The sequence below is a fragment of the Hetaerina americana genome, unplaced genomic scaffold (assembly GCF_022747635.1).
Source record: "Hetaerina americana unplaced genomic scaffold, ioHetAmer1.1.p SCAF_13, whole genome shotgun sequence".
Taxonomy (NCBI): domain Eukaryota; kingdom Metazoa; phylum Arthropoda; class Insecta; order Odonata; family Calopterygidae; genus Hetaerina; species Hetaerina americana.
Window position 1 is genome coordinate 4,868,106 of NW_027286403.1, and position 20,534 is coordinate 4,888,639.

Sequence of the window (20,534 nt, forward strand, 5' to 3'; positions counted from 1 at the left end):
TTCTCTGTCCACCACTTTCTGATTCTATTGTACATTTTCCAAAGAAGTCATTCTGTATGTTATGCTTCGTATAAATGTTTCACAGGTTCTGCCTTTAAACTTTTTCCTTCCCTTTCTTTGTTTCTCCCCATGTGGCTCACCTTGGAAATGGGTGGAAATGAGGCTCAAATGCTTGTCTTTTTTGGACACCCACAATATGCAGACTTTGTCTTTGACCGGTATCACTGTAACATTAAATCCGTGGGTTTATACTAGGTTTTAGATAGTGTTTGCAAGTGAATTGTATGTAATATTTATAAATGTATGTTGCTCAGACTATGCACCGACTGCATACTGCAGCATCCGAATTGGCTCCTGGAAATGCTTTCCACATATTTGGAGATAATAGTATCAATCCAATCCATTTCCCACAATTTATCTGCGCTCCCTGTTCATATTTCCACATAGGTTATGGACTTGCTATTTACTTTTCCATTTAATATTCCGAAAAGGTTTTTTGATATTTCTTTGTAGCATTAAAATATTTCAGAATACTTGATTTATGATTTGAATGCTTAATTTACTGCGTACACTGTATATGGTTGGTATCATTGTGTCCTGTGACATTAATTGAGGGAGAAATTGTGGATCATGGATTGGAAATAGATCTTGAGCTGTAGTGTGATGAAAAAATGTTGATATTTTATAAATATGACAGCCATAGAACTATTGACAGTAATATAACTATGTACTGGCTTTAGTGTATGTTAAGTACTCACAATTTCATGAAGAAGTTGTGCTCCTGAGTGTCATTTTTGGGTTCTTCTTCTGTTCAGCTGTGTATTTGATTGATAATCCTGAATTCAATGCTATTTGCATTGTTAACCATTTTGAACAGTTTGGATCAGTAAATTGATGTGACATGCTTATATTTCAGAGCTCGGGAAAAAGTTCAGTAATTGAAAGTTTGGTCGGTCGGTCTTTCCTGCCTCGGGGGACGGGCATAGTCACCAGAAGGCCCCTTATTCTGCAGCTGGTTTACTGCCCTAAAGATGATAAAGAGCACCGCTCGGCTGAAAATGGTTTGATATATTTTAATCATTATTGTACATTATGAATGTATAAATCGATACTTGTGCTGCTTAAGGTATTGAGAAAATTAATAAGAGAGCTACCATCTTCAATTCAGCCTAGTGATGTATGAGTATGCCATTTTAGTTGAACTGAATCTGTGTTATATCATGAAATGCTGTGCACAAAAGTGATGTACATGTATCCTTTGTTGTGTGTTATTGAAACTGATTGAAGTTGCTGTTAGTTTCTTCCCTTTCATATCACAACTCCTAGTGTAGTTGCTAATGAACTTGTGAACCTACCTCTAAGCCACCTGTTTTATTGGTTAACAAAGTCTTTAGTTCTTGGTGTTACTTCAGGAAGATTTTATTAACTGTTTGACCTGATGTGATGTTCATGCACTTTCATTTATGTTGACTGTGAGCTTATTTTAAATATAATTCCTATAGTCAGTAATGCAGTTATGAAAATAGATGGAACACTGTGAATGTTAATAAAATTGGCGCCACATTTTTTTTATTTTCCTTCATTTCTCATGCATGACTTAAGCATTCATATAATGGTCAGCATGCTGTGACTTAAAGGTATCTTGATAGTTTAGGACCTACCATGAATGTCCTGTGTGATGATAATTTATCTGAACAAATGCTTGGTGTGTGTTTATATTGTTCCATCATTTTATTATGCCACACTCAATTGAGAAAAGCTAAAATATTGTTTGTTTTGTTCATATTTTGGTTTGATATTATAATTTGTGTCAACATTTGTCTTTCAAATTAATCTTTTTATCAGCATTCCCAAGTACTTACATGTATATAAGAGTAATAACATAGTTTTGTTGAAATTTTCCCTGGTTAACACAATGTTTGAACTTCTTTTATTTGCAGGAAATTTAGCATTGGAGGAATGGGGGGAGTTTTTGCATCTTAACAAGAAAGTAATTACAGAATTTGACGAAATCAGGCGGGAAATTGAAAGTGAAACTGACAGAATGGCAGGCAATAACAAAGGCATCTGTCCAGAACCTATTAACCTTAAGATATATTCAGAGCATGTTGTCAACTTAACCTTGGTTGATTTGCCTGGTCTCACAAAGGTTAGTGCTGTTGTATACTAAATAAATCCAAAATATTAAGATATAGTTAAAAGAGTTTAATTCTTTGCTTTCTTTTAAGTCCTACACCCATACTTTCAACATTTATTTTTGTATAAGACTTAAGAATTTAAATATCTGTGTCCTTGCTCTCCATTCCAACACAACTCACTCTGTGCCGAAGATCTGCCAGTATGCTTAATACTTTCACCAACATTCAAACTCATCGAGCTGATCACCTCAGCCACCCTTTCATATTTCACGCTGTGACCCTCCACCCTTGGAATGCACAGAGACCTCACTCCTTCCCCCATGACCCACCGCGAAGCTGTTCAACCCCCCCCCTTTTCTTTCATTATCAGCTCCCATCCCCTGCTTAGGGGCAGGACTTGGGCCTTGATTCGAATACCCTCGAGTTCTTCCATGCATTCTCAGCAAATACAACAATGACTTGGGCATTCTCCTCCTGGATCCTTCCAGTGCTTTGTAAACAATATGAGCCCCGTAGAATAGTTCTATATAAACAAGATGTTCATGTTATTTTATTAGCTGAAACATGGCTAAAGCCTTCTGTACCTATGTGGTTACCACCTTTATTGCAATATTCATGTTAATAAACGTGGTGATGGTTAAGGCATCTACATGAAAAATGATTGAAGATTGATTGAAGATGTTATGGTTCAATTGAAGAGAAAATTTGTTCATACAAAATGTCCCGAGGTCATCCTTCTTGAAATCGAAATAGTTACACCCAAATTCTCATTTGCTTGATATACAGACTACTTACTGTAAAACAGCTCTCTGACTTGGATGATGTTACACGCAAATATGCTACTGATAGTGAGCACAATATTAACAGGTGACTTCAGTGTTAATTCTTTGTATGGAACCAATTCTCTTCAAAGAATCTTTGTATTGACTTAAATTTAATGGCGAGCCAGAACAAAGTAGTCATGTGTGCATGGACAGAGGCCATGTCCCAGTATCTCATCCCATGCACATTCACTATAGCATTGCCAGATTCCAGCAGTTGTTTGTTTGTTGTAAGAATCTGGAGGATAATAATAATGAATTATTACTTGAACTGAAATTGCTCTCATGGTAGTCAATTGAATTTACAGAAATTGTTTTATAAAAAGGTGAAAAATCATCAATATCTTGTTGATATATCAACTGGACTAATTTCCACCTGCAAAACTATTTATAATTTCCAAATCCATTTCCCTGCAACTAAATACATAAATCATGTAGCTAATGGAATGCCCGGTTGCAAGATTTTTGAATGTTTAGAAAACTAATAAGGCCAAATTATTGTAGGAAATTTTTCAAAAATAAAACTGTTGTTTTGGAATTTGAGAGGGTACAAATGTTTTTCAAAAATAAGATGGACCTCATTTTTCACTGCAGTCTATGGTGAAATTTCCATGCCCTCTCAGACTTAAAATAATCCCCAATGACAAATATAATCCATCATTATCATTCCATTGTAATTTTGACTTTTTCTCTTGAGTAACCCATCTCTTAAGGTAATTTCATCTATTTGCAAGAACTCCCTGGCTTTTTCTGGAACTGCCAATGTACTTGACAGAGCTCTCTTTTGTGTTGGAGATGTATACTGCATTCTTTGGGTTTGAACTATATGTGACACTTGTGCATTTGCTCTGACTACAGTGCTTTCTATGATAATAGCATCACAATTACTAATTGCCCTTCAGAGTGTTTTGATTGGCGATGGGATGTTGAAGATTGTGATAGAGGGGATAATGGCAGGCAAGGGAAGAAGGGGTAGGAATAGGATAAATAGGCATGTTTGACTGAAGTAAGGGTTGAAGGAAGTGCAGAGAACTCATGATTATTAGTGTGCTAATGGATGCATGAAGAAGCACGGATAATTGAAAAGCATGAATAATGGATGTATGCGGGAAATATGATTGTGATATAAATAGATATATGCTGGAATTTTCATTACTCATTTCATGGGATCAATTGGAGTTTTTAGCAATGGCAATTACATTTTTTACGTTTTTCAGCCAGTTTTGTAAGGGTGTAATGACAGATTTACAAGAACACGGAACCATCATTAAAGTGAATAGCAGAATGTGTTTTCCTCGGATAGCTAAACCGATCACGCCACCAGGAAAAAACGCAAATGACTGAAGGAGGATTATTAACAAATATTGGCCGATGTGGATTCATAATCATCATATGATATACTGGTTTACTGTTAACGACTTATTTGTTGCATAGTAAAATTTTGTATTTGCTCACCTATAATGGAGAATATGGAATTCTCAGGGCTAATAAATGCGAGGGAACCAATAATTGTAAAGCATGGATGGCACATAAATGATAAAATTAAAACATTAAATACTATTTACTACTTCTGTTTTTGTGATATTAAAAACTTTTTAAAAAGCCGAGGTATGTCACACTTAATTTTTTTTAAGAATATAGTAGTTTCAAATCCTTTAATTATTTTTATGATAGTGATTTTGTTCAATTTCCTGGGAAGAGAGTAGCACAGATAATCCGTCCACAGGTAATCGAGAGTTCACTGTGTGTGAATTCTAGTCGGGGCGAGATGCTTTGTTTTAAAAATAAAAGTTTACAATTTGTTGAAGGTGGATGAAGGAATGTTATTGGACTTTGTGATTGGAGATCTTAAATAACTCTGTTTGCCACATTGTAGCAACAAGTTTAATAATTTGGAATTTTGCATTTTTTTAATTATGTTCTGAAGACTAACATGCTAGCCTCATGTATTTTAGGTGCATTCTTGCCTGATTCTGAAAGTGTGTTCAATTTGGGTGGTGTCATGGTATGAATAATGATGTAAAATAATTTCTTTGTACAATTGCGCCTTTATAAGGTGTAATTTTATTAATTTGGGTTTTTTTAATCAATGGCAGTGGCTCTGGTGATCAGAATTTTAGGATTTGTTTTGGAATCAGTAAAATTTTAAACTGGCCCATCTCTGATAATTGCACAGATGAAGGAATCTTTTGGCAATAGCAGAAGAATAATGCATATTTTTTCCCTCTTAGAGAAATTCAATTCATTCACAAAAATTGTTCAGTTCATTTATATTGGCTGGGGTAGTTGATAGTTGCTATATAAATAATTGCAACCTTGGTGGGTTATAAGACAAGAACCACATCAATATCACTGCTTAGGTTATACTCATAGTTGCACAGCCATAGATACTTTTTATTTGTTCATTTCTGTAACAAAATGATGGTGAAATTTGGAAAGCCATTAAATGTATTAAACATAAACTATGATTTTTACCAACCCTGGAACTTATTTGATTGTAGGTAATATAGCATTGTTAAATAGCTTGGACATATAAATATCTTAACGTAATGACATTCAATATTTGCTCAGGTATTAAGGTGCAAACCTCATTTCTTTTGAAGTTTTTAGATATTGATGGAATACATTCAATGCTAAATACGAGGGTCATCCGGAAAGTAGTACCCGTTCGTGCCGCATGAAGTGCTGACGACGCGAGTAGCCGCTGGACGAGGTCAGATAGCTTCAGTGGCTTGTCTGCCTTCTCTGAGCCAAGTTGCGTGACGCTAGCATTGCCTGTGTTGTTTCTGTGATTGTTTACAATGTTTAAAAAAATTGAGAACGCCGCCAGTTGTGAAGTGAGGGCAGTGATTAAATTCCTCAATGCAAGAAACGTTCGCCCATGTGATATTCATCGCCAATTAAAGGAGGTGTATGGAGACAATGTAATGGACGAGTCGTCTGTTCGGCGGTGGTGTCGCAACTTCAACATGGGGAGGGGGAACACACACGACGATGAGCGTTCGGGGAGACCGTCTGTCATTACAGACCAACTGGTGAGCTCAGTTGACGAATTCGTGAGGAACGATCGGCGCGTCACAATTGATGACATCTGTGAGCATTTTCCCAATGTTTCTCGAACAATTGTTCATGAAATTGTTAAACACATCTGCATTATGCAAAAATTTGTGCAAGATGGGTCCCTCGCGTATCTCAATGAGCTGGCGGCGAAGGACTATGCAGCAGGAATACAGAAACTTGTCACACGTTATGACAAATGCCTTAATTTGCTTGGAGATTATGTTGAGAAGTAGTTTAAAGTATCCTCTTTCAAATAAAATTTTTTATGTTTGTTAATATTTACTTTTGTGTCTTTATTTCACGAACGGGTACTACTTTCCGGATGACCCTCGTAGTAATTTTGCACTAAGCACAATACAACGTCACCAAATGAATTACTCATTCCTCCAAATTTCCAAGGGTAAACTTCAGAATATACCGACTGATACCATCAGCAAGTGCAAGGCATTCGAAAATTAAGGAAGTTTTATCATAAAAAATATATTTGATCTCAAAAGTTTTTGTTGATAGTTTTAGTTTCCTACAACCCTACGCAACTTTTCTGCATAGTTTCTGTTCACGTCAGAGCACTTTTTGTAACACTGCACCAACTTCTTGTAGCTTAGAAGTTCCCCACATGGGAATTGAACCAGTTAGCAATGGTGGTCTCAAATTCCTTGTGGTCTTCCAACCATTGCCCAACAAGCCACAGATTCAAGTACAAGAATGGAAATAGTTAGGTGCAAGGTCGGGATTAGGGTGAGTGATCAAATATTTCCCAACCAAACCTTGAATCTTCTCCTTGGTTTGGGCAGTGGTGTGAGGGTACACATTGTTATGGAGGACGTCTCCTCTGGTCAAGGTTTCCTGCTCCGTCAATTTTGAATCACTCATCTCAGTTTGGTGGGCTTTTTGTGGTATAAGTCAGCTGTGGCTGTCGTCCCATGTTCCATGAAATTAACCAAAAGCCCTTTGCTTTCCAGAAAATGGTAGCCATTATTTTCTGACTTGAGTAAGAAGACTGCTTGAAACTTTTTGGTTTTGGTGAAGTTGAATGGTGCCCCTACATTAATAGTTGTTTTCTGTCCACTTTTGTGTAGGATATCCATGTCTCATCACCCGCAAAAATGTGGAAAAGACATGTCATCTCAGTATTGTCAATACGAGAGGTCCAAAAACGCTCATCCACTCAAAATGTTTTGTTCTTTGTGTGGTATGTATGCATTTTCGGTGCCCACCTTGGGCATCCAAGCTTTCCCGCAACAATTGTGTTAATAGTGGTGCATCCAACAAAAGCAAAATTATCAGCCAGAGCACTAATCATCGATCAGATCACAGTTATTGGTACACTTGTTGAACGATTTTATCATCTGGATACTGGGTCTGCCATTCCTCTTGACCATGCAGATTTTTGCAGCCTTTTTTGAAGACCCCAGACCATAGTCTAACCTTTCCCTCACAGTAACTTTGAAACTGGTGAGAGCAATGATTTTTGCAGACATTGTTATTCATCAACAGGCAAACGACTACTAAATTCTTAAAGCCATTGGTAATAACATAATTGACATTTAATAGGTTGCACCACATGAAACTTATTCTGACTCAACAATATTTATATATAAGAAAACAGTTCTTACTTTTGGAATATGCATCCTATTAACAAATTCATACCCTACTTATGAGGTTTATTTTATATTTTAACCCTGAAGCTTCTGATACCTATGTTTCAATGAATTTGACCACAAATACCATTATTTATTGTCTTTTTGATTGAACACACTCCTGGGATCAAGTCTCCCTCATTTTATTATAATGTGGCAATAAGTAATACAGCGAGTTAAATCCAATTTTCCTTAGATGATATTTCCCTATTATCATTATTATGGGAGCATGTGAAACTCTGCCTTATCCCCCTGATAATTCATACAATCATATATTCTAACTGGATTCCAAGTGGCTACTTTAATGGGAAGAGTTTTTCCTTAAGTTTTTCGAAAATCAAACTCACTTCATATTGTTTAACTGAGTTCATATCCTCATCAATTAAAAAAATTCTTATAAAATATTATATTTTAAAATTCCAAATTTTTCACTGAAAATTACTCTATAATCACTGGACCTTCAAAACCCCCCAAGTTAATTTGATCGAATACTATGATAACCAAAATTAAAGCTCATGGTTCTGTGTCCTCTTTTCGTTCTTCGAGGTGAGGATTTTCCTGTGTTATTTTATGGGTTATATCATAGCTCAAGTAAAAACTTGTGTAAATGAATATACTAGTGTGAGATATTATACCTTACAGGTTCCTGTGGGTGATCAACCAGAGGACATTGAATCCCAGATCAAAGAATTGCTTGTGAAGTACATAAGAAATCCAAATTCAATTTTGTTGGCGGTAGTGACTGCTAATACTGATATGGCCACAAGTGAAAGCTTGAAGTTAGCAAAAGAAGTTGATCCTGATGGTAAAAGAACATTGGCTGTGGTAACAAAGTTGGATCTTATGGATGCAGGTATTTTAACATGCTTTACCATAATTTTTCTTTCCTTTTGTTGAAATGCTTTAATTATCTATAAAAATCCATTTTCCCTTTTGTTTCTGATTTTACAAATTTGATGCTTTTTGTGTATCATTTGTACTCCATTTCTTGCACTCCAGTTCACATCCATTTTGATGATATGTGCCATGATGTGTAATACTGATGTCATCATAAGTTTTTCATGTTATTCCTGAAAGTTGTTTTTAAGAAAGAATTCCACAAGCAAGCAAAATTTCTTTTGTCTAGATATCCTCTTCACTATGAGTGCAGTCATAATCTTTTGTCACTGAGCATAGTGTAGTCCTGTTAGGTGATTGCCCACTTCCTTGCTGAGATGTATCCGTTTGCTAGCATAGATTCTCATTTTATTGGAATGGTGGTAGAGTGTATAGTTAGCTATTTTCATGTACCATGCAATATGAAGGTGGAGACTGGTCAGGGAAGGATTGATAGTTGCGCGGACATGCAACCATTAGACTCCTCGTCTTTGTGACTGACAGAGGAGAGAATCAATCATCATCAGAGAAATGCAAAGAAAGAATTCATTTCTCCTCCCTTCTTAAATATATGAGCAGCTGTTGTGTTGATGTCTAGACAAGATTTCACTTGCAGCCGAGAGAGAATAGTGAGAGTTAATTATATAGTAATAGCAGAGGGGTAGAGAGCCAGCAAGGGGTGGAAGTAGTATTGGACAAAAGGGTCTAAAAAAGCATAGTAAACATGGAGCAAGTTACATCTACATCTACATAATACCCCGCAAGCCGCCACAAGGGCGTGTGGCGGGGGGTGTTAGGTCACCAACCGTAAAAAGGAAAAATACCAAATGCAAAAAAAACAACACGGAAAATTACACCCACAGCAGCGCACACACTCATGCAAAAATCCCTTCATCCAATACTCATGCAAACACATATACCGCAAAACAACTAAAAACTGCACCTCAGGATGCAGCACGAAAGCCATCCTACAACACGCAAGCCAGGACACAACAAGCAAGAAATTGAAACATCACTACCACATGAAAATGCACCACAAAACACTCTACCCCCAAAGAGTCTGCAAAAGGCAGGGAATGCGACCCAATGTTGCAGGTAGCAGGAATTTCCCCCTGCGGAGAGGGACGAGGGACTGAAGGGGAAACTTAAAAACAGATGAACTGAACACGAATGAGGTCATTCGGAAAGAATGGGTTATTATAACAAAACACATAAGGTTAGTGGAAGAGCATGCTTTTAAGTAGAACTAATTATTTTTTAGACGCTGACGGTGGCAAGTGGAATTTTTGCTATCTATAACCCTGCAGTTGCTATCCCGTATTGTAATAAGTTAGTGATAGAATATTAGTCGTAGAACTAAAACCTCAACCAATGAACTTGGTCATTATTCAGGTCTATGTGCCAACTGGTAATCTTAGAGAGGAAAAAATAGACAGGGTGCATGATCAATTAGAGGAAATGATTCAGGGAGGAAACATGTAATAGCGATGGGGGATTGTAATGGAGTGGTGGGTGAAGGGCACTACAGTTCAGGAATTAGGAATGGCTATAGGGAGAAAACATTCAAGTTCTGCAGGAGACAGGGGTTAACCATAAAGAAAGCCTGGCTTCAACACCTCAGTTGACTTAGATAGAATTGAAAAATTCCCAGGGATTCAGCAAGAAATCAGTCAGCCTTTATTGTTTCCCCAACTTCTTCAATGATTTGATTTTGCAAAGATGCAGTCTCAATATTTCTGAAAATTATATAGAGTTCTCTACTTAGAGTAAATATTTAGAACTTATTTTTTCAATGCTGCTCTTTAATCTGATACCTATTAATTGTGTTGAAGAGCCATGCAATTATTTTGTCTATCTTCCATGCCAGGCTATGATGTGACAATGTTTGCTAGCTCAAACACTAATGATAAAGTGTTCATCTTCCTCAGATGCTGTTCCTGTAAGAATTTTCACTGAGAGATATGTTTGAAAAGTTTTTAAAGTCAATACAATCTAGCTAGCAGTTAAACCAAGTGTTTTAGGCGTTATTTTCTCTCATACATCAGAACTCCCTTGTGCTTGAATCCCAATTGGCTGTTCTGAATTCTGGAAAGTAAACTGTGGAAATATGGATTCAGTTCTCACAAAGTTCTACAAACTACATGGATTGGAGTTAGATAATATGTGATGTTCTTAAAATACTGTTCATGCTACTCTGACTACAAAGAAAATACTCCGTGGATTCGTGCTAATTATGTAAATGGGCAACAACTAGGTTCATCACTGAATTTGAAAGGAAAGCAGTGGTCAAGTAAAAATGATTTTTAAGTAGGAAAGTCAGTATATAATTAAAAAATAAATATAGCTGAGTTGTTGGTATCTTTGTAAAAGGTTGTTAAGTCATGGCTGTACATATCAGTTCAATTAATGGCTCCATCACTGTAATTACTCCATGGAAATGAGGATGCTGGAAATTAAAATATGTGAAAATTATGGTTGTGATATATTTGGAAACTTTTTCTTTCAGAGTGATCAATTTTTGGCATTGAAAAGAACATTTTTTCCATTTTTCGGCCATTTTTTATATGGGTGGAATCATAGTTTTTTAGGAACTTATTTCAATTAAATCATCAAATACTATTGATAACCTTTTATTTTGTGAAATTAAAAATTTAAAGCCCACGTATTTCAAATTTGTTATTTTTTTAAAGTCTATCAAAGTTTGAAACCGTTTGGTTTTCTTTGCGATTGCAATTTTATTAAAATTTTGAGGTGCTGGGAAGAGAGAATGTCACGAATAATCTAGAAAATGGGTAAGATAGTTTGCTGTGGAATACTCTATTGAGAAAAATGATGCAACATTTGTATTTATTTTAATGTAAATAAAATTTTTCATTTAACGCTGTGTTACCCTGCAAGTTCCATGCACATTCTTATTCCTCCATTATGGTGCTCATCATTAAAAAGAGAAAATATCGTATACTTGTGAAACTTGTTGGGGTTGTTTCTTTTGAGTTATGTTTCTTTGCATAATGTTAACACCTTCAAAGTCCTTTGTAGATGCTTCAAAATAAATGGTCTATCCTGTTCTTTTCATTCTATGTTTCTAATAAATAAATATTTTTATTATTCTTTAGGCACAGATGCCATTGATATTCTATGTGGACGAGTTATTCCTGTAAAACTCGGAATTATTGGTGTTGTAAACCGTTCTCAGCAGGATATCTTAAATAGCAAGGTAATTGTGTGGTATGCTCAGCTCAATTCATGTGCCGACAGATAATTTTTGTTGAATCTGGCTGAAATTTTCATTTCTTACAGACTATTCAAGAGGCTTTGAAAGATGAAGCGACATTTCTCCAAAGGAAGTACCCTACGTTAGCTAATAGAAATGGTACCTTATATCTTGCAAAAACTCTGAATAGACTTCTTATGCATCATATAAGAGACTGCCTACCAGATCTGAAGGTAATTCCAGTTTAGTGATTTCTTTTTGACTTGCATGACATCAATGAATCTTAAGACAAGATGTTTTAATTCATAACCATAATAAATAGGCCTATTGAAGCAGGATCGTACCATTCTCATAGGTTAGTAACTTGTGAGGAGTAATTTTATTTAAGGGAAAATTTTTGCAAAAATTTTGTCAGAAAATAAATTGCCTTGAAATCGTGCAAACTAAAAATGATCAATTTTTTTCCCTCAAAAATTCCTTTCCGGATCTGCTCTATGACTTCCCTGGTTTCTGTGCCATTCACACCCCCCTCCCCTATATACTCCTCTCTGACACACTTATCCATTAGCCGCATCAATAATGCAAGGATAGCTGGCCGATTTTACCCATAAAAATATTTTTGTTCTCATGAATTGCAACCATGCCCTTTCTCCAATTCCATAGGCATGATTCTGGCACATGGTGCCTTTGTCCTGTAGTGTGATTTCCTATTTTTTCCGCCTCTTTGATTAAGTCCTTTTAGTTTTTCACTCTCTGTAATACCCCTTAACATTTTTTGCCGATTCATTTTTGGAGCTATTTGCAAATGGCTGCAGAGTGAATTCAAAATTGTCCATGTAGCTGTGACAAATTTAAATGCATTAAGTAAACTCAAGTTATTGGGGAAAGGGTGTCTAGCTTGGACTGATGGCCATGAATGAAAAGTAAGCAAACAAAACTCTTCCCCACATTGTCTCAAGCTTGTTCTACAAGGATCTGGTAGGAAGAGGGGGATGGACTGATCAAATCGGAAGACTTAGGTGAAGGGCAGGGGATTTGGAGAGCAGAACTAGAATTTGTGTAAGATGTTCGCCCTCTTTGTCAGTGGCCACTACCACAGTTTGACTGGTTTGGTAGGTGATGGATTCACCCAATGGTGTGTGTAATTAACTCATTAGCAGGGTAATAAGGGGGGCCAGTTCCTTTTCCTGTGCCACCTATTATTTCCCAGGAAGATCTGGTACCCGAAAAATCACTCAGCTTAAGTGGAGCTTAGGGTACCCAAAGAGTTGTGCCCAGGGATCAAACACAGGCCCTCCAGTCACTAGCCCACTGGACTACTTAGTCGCTTATTCTATAGCATTAACTGGAAAAAAAAGGTGTGCATGGTACATGGCGCTTTCAAAATTTCCCTATATTTTCTACTTCCTCTTCAATATCAAGTATAAGGATAAAGTTGTCTACTTTGTAGGACTTCTCGGATATCATTAATTGAAAATCTAATAATAACCATGAACTTAAGACATTCAATTTTCCAAATACTATTCTTGTACGTTTATCAACTTCTTCTCAGGATCACATTGAATTTTCACTGCATTTACATATTGTAAATAACTACAAATATATGCACGTTGAATTTTTTTGTACTGGTGTTTGGAAATTACTAAAGGAGATCATTTACCAGTTCTCTTATTCTCCATAGTAATGGTTGCCCTTTTATCCTATACTTGAATGAGAAAGGATGCTCTATCAAAATGTATCACTTAAGTCTTCTTTTCATTGTTTTATTCTTTATTATATTACTCAAGATTAAAGGAGTTTTTAAAAAGTTAACTGAAAGTGAAATTCTTTAATACCATGATTTCAACTATTGAAAATTTGGTTTTATTCGTTATCTCCAGGACAATGTATTATTCAGCCCACCAAAATGCTCCATTGGATTGAGCATCTTTGAGCTATTGAGCAATCGTTTCTACTTCCAGACATTGGCTACAGATGATCTCTTTGTCTAATTTTTTTCTTGTCTTGAAGTAATTGCCTGTAGTTTTTACAATATTTCTTTGCTGATGACTTCGTTTCTTTTACTTAAGGTTTTATATAACTTGATAAGTAATTTGTAATTGCTTGTATTATTCAGTGACGCTAGCTTTAAGTTTTAAGAGCATTCATTAGATTAGATATCCAGTCCAAAAATGTCTCCCATTTCAATTTCAGACCCGTATGAGTGTGATGGTGTCACAGTTCCAGTCTTTGCTACATTCTTATGGTGATGACGTTTTGGATAAAAGCAGAACTCTCCTTCAGATAATAACCAAATTTGCATCTTCCTATTGTTCAACTATTGAGGGCACTGCAAAAAATATTGAAACTACTGAACTGTAAGTTACAGTGTATGACAATTTTATCTTTGGTTATTCATTTCATTGTTATTCATGGTTTCAAGTATGGGAATGTGTGCACAGTATCTTATATTAATTTTGAAATACAGTAAACTCTTGATTACCTTTGTGTAGATAATCTGGTTTTCGGATTATCCGTACTAGTCTCTCTTCTCAGCACCTCAAAATTTATACATCTATCAATCATATAATTATATGCTTTTAAACTTCAATATTCTTCAATTGTTCCTGGCTCAACTTTGTGGAAGTTCATGTTTATTAAATGAAGAATACAATGTATCTTTCCACTGTCCTTTTATTCATGTACAACTAGTTTCAATGCTCAAGCGTCATCATCAGGTACAAATTAATCAAGTCGCAGTGCATTTATATACCATTCATGAGGTAGAGGAGGGGTGGGTGAGAGAGGTTGCAACCCCACTTTTTTCCCCTCCTTCTCCCACCTCTCTCACCTCTCTACCACCCCTCCTCTCCCTCATGAATGGTATATAAATTGACTGCGACTTGATTAATGTGTACCTGATGATGACGCTTGAGCGTTGAAACTAGTTGTACGTGAATAAAAGGACAGTGGAAAGATACATTGTTTTCTTCATTTAACATTCAATATTCTTAATAAAAATGAAAGTTTGACTTACCTCAGCTTTTTAAAAAAAATTTATTTCACAAAATAAAAAGTTGTCAATGGTATTTCAGTTTTAATTTGAACATTTTTGTGCTCTCCACACTTTCCAATTATTGGTTTCCTCACATTCATTAGCATTGAGAATTCCATATTCTTCATTAAAGTCCAGAGCAAATATATAGTTTTACTATGCAACAAATAAGTCATTAATGGCCTACACCTTATAAATTTAATCGGTATATCATATAAAGAATGTTAATCCATATCAGCAATACTTTTTTAAATTCTTCCCTTGCCAGTCATTGGTTTTTTCCTGGCTTCATGATTGGTTTAGCTTTCTGAGGGAAGTACATTCTGCTATTCACTTTATGATGGTTCTATTTTCTTGTAAATCTATTGTTAAAACCTAATAAAAATGGCTGAAAAACATAAAAATTGTACTTTCCATCGCTAAAACCACTAATTAATCACCCAGAATGAATTATGAGAGTTAATTTTTTAAATAAATTTTATGAATTCCTCAGACTTTAAACTTTGTGCCCCCAAACTGTATGGACTTCGGGGTTATCCTCATTTTGCATTTTATTTTTCAGCCATTGATATTTCCCCAGTTATTTATTCTTTTCTAATATATATGGGCTCTTATATACAAGAAGACTTTTAGATTAAGTATTCCACTCCAATTTTGTCAGTCTAATATCCAAGTCAAGTTAATATATCATATGTATAGTTTTTCTGATTATTAATTAATTTTGTTATTATGTCATATTAATTAAACACTACTAAGGTTTTACAGGTAAAGTGTAAATTCATTCCTAAACTAGATTAACATCCACATGTTTAAACTAGACAAAGTATTGCATTTAATGTTTACTCGAGCTTTATCTTAAGGAAAAAGGCGTATTAATGTAAATTTTTGTCTTAAATAAAGTTATTAATTTATTTTTTCATTTGATTGAAGGTATTGAATGATATTCTAATAGTTTTGCAATGAATTTTGCCTAAATGTTTGTGTAACGTGCAAATTTTTATTTCAGATGTGGGGGTGCTAGGATATGCTACATATTTCATGAATCATTTGGCAAGGCTCTGGATTCCATACATCCCTTGGATGGCCTTACAAAAAGGGATATTTTGACTGCCATAAGAAATGCCACTGGGCCTAGACCGGCACTATTTGTTCCAGAGGTATGTTGGTATTGCAGCGAATGAGGCACTAAGAGTCATATTTGCTAGATTTTCATCTTTTGACTTATAAATTATGTAATCTTCATTGCTTAATTATGAAAAGGAAGCTCCATTTATATTGATACTGCAGTATAAAACATTGACTCGAAAGAAACTCTGCATTTGAAAACTACAATCTGACCGTTAATTTTTGTTCTTTTGAGTTTGATGCTCAGGCGAAGAAGTCCTGTAAAAGATTCCATAAATAGTAATTTAAAACAATCATACATTACAGGGGACAAGTTATGTTTCCTTAAATAGATAGCACAATTCATCAACATTGTAAAGAAATAAACCATTTATGGACATTTTCTGGAAATAATTCAAAGTGAATTTTGAATAAGAAATTTGAAGAATATGATGTCAGTTAGTGTGTCAATGATTAAACATAATGAAAACCCAGGTGTGATTCACAAATATTTGACATTTGATGCTAATTCTCAAAATTTGAATTTGTAATGAATAGGAAGCATTTGACTGCATTATTGCTGTGAGTTACAACTCAATGTACTCGTCAATGGTGTTGATAATTGAAATGCACTCATATTAATAATTGAAATGGGATATTAAATGCAATCAAGAAAAATATCACAATAATTTAAAGTGGTAACAAGTACATACAAGAAGTGCTTAACTAAAATATGAGCACCTTAACCCATTTTTCTACAAGCAGAAGATACTTGGAATTGATGTTCTATGGGGAAAGCTTAGTGAGTGTGATACACTGTAGTTGAGGAAATACTCTTTGGTAATATGTAGTATTAAAAAGGGTCATCATCATTGGTCATTCAATCCTAAGATTGGTTGACTGCAGCCCTCCATCCAACCCTATCTGATGCTAATTGGCTTACATCCTGGTATTTTTTGCACTGTACTTTTTTATTTGTCCCATGTATTTATCCCTTGGCCTTCCTCTTGGGACTTTTCCCTCTATATTTCCTTCTATTATCGTATATTCCTTCTATTATTGTATATTCTTCACGAATCCATTGTGCCTCAGGGTGTGGCCAATCCATCTGGTTCTTCCAATTCTCTACAGTGTTCCTTAAGGTCCGTTCTTTGTCTATTCTTCTGTATACTTCTTCATTTTATCTGTCCATTTGATCTTAAGCATCCTCCGCTAGCTCCAGGCCTTGAAGGCTTCTAGTCTTTTCTGGTCTACTTTTCCGATGGTCCATGATCCATTGAGTGCTATGCTCCATGCAAATGTTTTCACTTATTGTTTCCTCATCTGTAGTTCTATCTTTTTTAACACAGCAGTTGTCTTTTCATTGTTAATTCTCTCTTAGCTTGAGCTATTCTTCACTTGATGTCTGTAGTACTTCTTCCGCCCCATGTGATGGTACTTCCGTGATAGGTGAAGGAATCCACTTGCTCTAATTTTTGTCCTTTCAGTGTGACTACTGTATTCAGCTTTTCTCTTCCCCACACCAGGATTTTAGTCTTCGTCTCTTTTTTGTTCCTGTTGTATCTTTGTAGAACTTGATCCAATATGTTTAGTGACATTAAAGATCCTTCTGGTTTTCTGCTATCATTGCAATATCGTTGGCGAAGCATAGCATGTTTATTTCTTCTCCATTGATCTTAATTCCGTTAAATCCGATGCCTTGTGCTTCTCTTATTGTCTCTTCCAGGTATATGTTGAATGATGCAGGTGAGAGGTTGCATCCTTGTCTAACTCCTTTGTTAATGTTAGCCTCTATATGATTTCCATCTCTCATTCACGTTATGGCTACTTGCTTTTTGTATAGCTGATTTTTAATAGCTTCTTTTGTCGTTGTAATCTATTCTGAGATTTTCCGGCTGTCCAAACATCTTGTTTCATCCCACATTGTCAAAAGCTTTCTCTAAGTCCACGAATGCCACATACAGTTGCTTGTTCACATAGTAAAGGGTAGCCACTCTTTATTTGGATTTCCATTTGGTGATTTTTTCCTGCTAAACATGCAATCCTTTTTCCATTTATTTTTCCTAAGTGGAATTTGAAGATATATGATACAAATGGTCCTGCTACACTTGACATTTCACTGATCTCACTTAAGTTTGACTATTGATGAAAGAAGACACTTTGCTTTTCCACCTAAGAGTATTTTTATTATGATGCAGGTTTCGTTACCGCATAACTACTCCAGGATGTGGAAAATCAAAATGTCTTCTATCATCATGAAGGATTTCCACCATGTTATGCCTGAAAATGTGTTATTTATTAAGTTTGACTAGCAGTAGTTCCAATATTTACCCAGGCTTGCATACTCAAAGGCCTACATCTAAAATACACATCATCTCTACCACTAAAAGGAACTGGAAATTCAAAATCATTCAGTTCGCATGGAAATTGCAGGGATGCACTAAAAAATTAGGGTTATAATAATTGCATACTGTTACTCATAAATTTTAATTAATTAAACTTCATGCCAAACATTTAAATGGCTGTGTTGTTAAATACATCTTTCAATCCAAAGAAATTATTAATTTCTTTTCAAGGAAAATTAGAAGAAAAGCATATGCATGTTGAGCATGAACACACCATGGAATGATTACAAGCTAGAAAAAAGGTTTTCTTAGCTCTGCTTTAGCAAGACATAACTTTTCTTCCTGAGAAGGCATATAATACACTATATCAAATCTCCCCTTTGGTATTGTATGTTTATTTGAGAATTAAATAAATATTTAACTTTGTCCAACACAACTATGGCATTTTTCCCATGGTATCAGTTGGTCCATTTGTCATATGCAATTGAAAAAGTGGCCATAGAGAATGGACTGGAAGGTACTTTCATCAAGAACTATGTGTTTTTTATGCAGTTCTACTTGTTCAAATGTAATGATGCCAGCAGGGTTGAAATACCTGCTATATCTGTGGGACTGGCCCAGTATAAATCTATGGTTGTCTTGTAAAAATCATGTAATGAAGTTTAATTTCTACCAAAGCTAGGTTATGTCAAATGAAATTGTGCAAAAACTAAATTGCTCCTTAGTTTATTCATTTGCATCATGCTTGCACATTAAAGCTAAATTTCATGTATTAATTTTAAAATATTCCATCTTCAGTATTTACTTTCAATAAATTCAGTTCTTTCTTCATTTGATTAGGTTTCGTTTGAGCTTCTGGTCAAGAGACAGATTCGGAGATTAGAAAAGCCCTCTTTGAGGTGTGTAGAGTTAGTTCATGAAGAAATGCAGAGCATCATACTTCACTGTGGAACAGAAGTTCAACAAGAGATGCTTCGTTTCCCAAGACTGTCAGATAGGATTGGAGATGTAGTTACTCAACTTCTAAGACATCGTTTACCAACAACCAATTGCATGGTAAGTATAATTTCCTATGAAAAAACTGCAAAAGAATTGAATGAAGATTGTTTTAATGTAAATTGCAGAATTTCTTTATCTATACCAAATATGAAATTCAACTTTTATGGAGTCTTTAAATTTTTTTCCAGGTTGAAAATCTTGTAGCTATTGAACTTGCATATATCAACACCAAACATCCTGACTTCTATAAAGAAGCAGCTCTTGTCTCTACACTGATGAAGAGCACCCATGATGAAGATAGACCATTAAGAATAGTCAATAATAGAGTTGTTAATCCAGGCTCACCATCTGTGACAATGGATGGAGATGGAGATAGGCATACCCTTAAAGTAATACATCTTATTTAAAGAATATTGTTAGTTTTGATTATGGTCTAAGTATGTGCTGTATAATGTCATGAAAAATGCATTTTATGAGTCACAGATCTTTGTTTCTTATTATTGTTGTATCTCTTGGTGTTTTTTTTTGTTGTTTTGAAGTAGTTTATTTAAGCATGTTTCAATGTGATGCTTTTCTTCTAGAACCATTCGCTGTTGCCTCATGGAAATGAACACGCCGGGAATTCAGGAGGTTGGCTAACAAATATTTTACCTGCAAATCGTGTGGATAGTAAAAATCCATCAGCTGAAAATTCTCCCTTATCTACCCCAGTGCATTCTGGGGAGTCAGGTGGCAGAAGTATGTTTGAAAGACCTGTCACTGCACATGAACCATCACATGCATCATGCCCGAGGAAACTATCAGAGAGGGAGCAGAGGGACTGTGATGTGATCGGTTAGTATGTTATTATATTAAGCGTGCAGGAAGTATTGTTGCTGATCTGTTCATTGGGATGTAGGTCATAATTATGATGAAATGCAGGTTATTGATGACTCTCTTGAGTGCATGCGTGACTTGCATGAGCTGTTAAGAAGCAGCTGAGTCAGGGAGAGGGAGTCCATGAGCCTTCATGGAGAGGGGATGGGGGTGAAGGGGAAAACATGTATTTTAAATGGTGCACTTGAAGTAGTATTTCTTGTGAGAATATCTGTGAATTCCTTGGGCTTCCTAAGTTCTATCCCAGGGAAGTTTTTGTGAGCCATTGCTTGAGCGGGGTATTTTCTGTGCAGGCGAAATGTCTCTTTGCTCTGTTTGGGTGTACTTAAACCCCATGAGGTAAAGTTATCTGTTCTCTCCGGTCATTATGGTCCATCCAATCAATGGTCAGTCTATAGTTCCGTGGTCATTCTCTGTTGGCTTCTAT

The 20,534-nt window shown here is 35.6% G+C and overlaps 1 protein-coding gene across 1 annotated transcript in view; it reads left to right on the top strand.

Moving 5' to 3' along the window:
• Drp1 (dynamin related protein 1) overlaps nucleotides 1-20,534 on the top strand; it is a 32,738-nt gene that overhangs the window by 4,689 nt on the left and 7,515 nt on the right. The window contains exons 2-11 of the mRNA XM_071583164.1: nucleotides 917-1,061; nucleotides 1,941-2,149; nucleotides 8,302-8,512; nucleotides 11,652-11,752; nucleotides 11,836-11,982; nucleotides 13,943-14,106; nucleotides 15,790-15,940; nucleotides 19,073-19,288; nucleotides 19,420-19,620; nucleotides 19,813-20,065. Of these exons, the coding sequence (XP_071439265.1) occupies nucleotides 917-1,061; nucleotides 1,941-2,149; nucleotides 8,302-8,512; nucleotides 11,652-11,752; nucleotides 11,836-11,982; nucleotides 13,943-14,106; nucleotides 15,790-15,940; nucleotides 19,073-19,288; nucleotides 19,420-19,620; nucleotides 19,813-20,065 (1,798 nt within the window). The remainder of the gene's footprint in view (nucleotides 1-916; nucleotides 1,062-1,940; nucleotides 2,150-8,301; nucleotides 8,513-11,651; nucleotides 11,753-11,835; nucleotides 11,983-13,942; nucleotides 14,107-15,789; nucleotides 15,941-19,072; nucleotides 19,289-19,419; nucleotides 19,621-19,812; nucleotides 20,066-20,534) is intronic.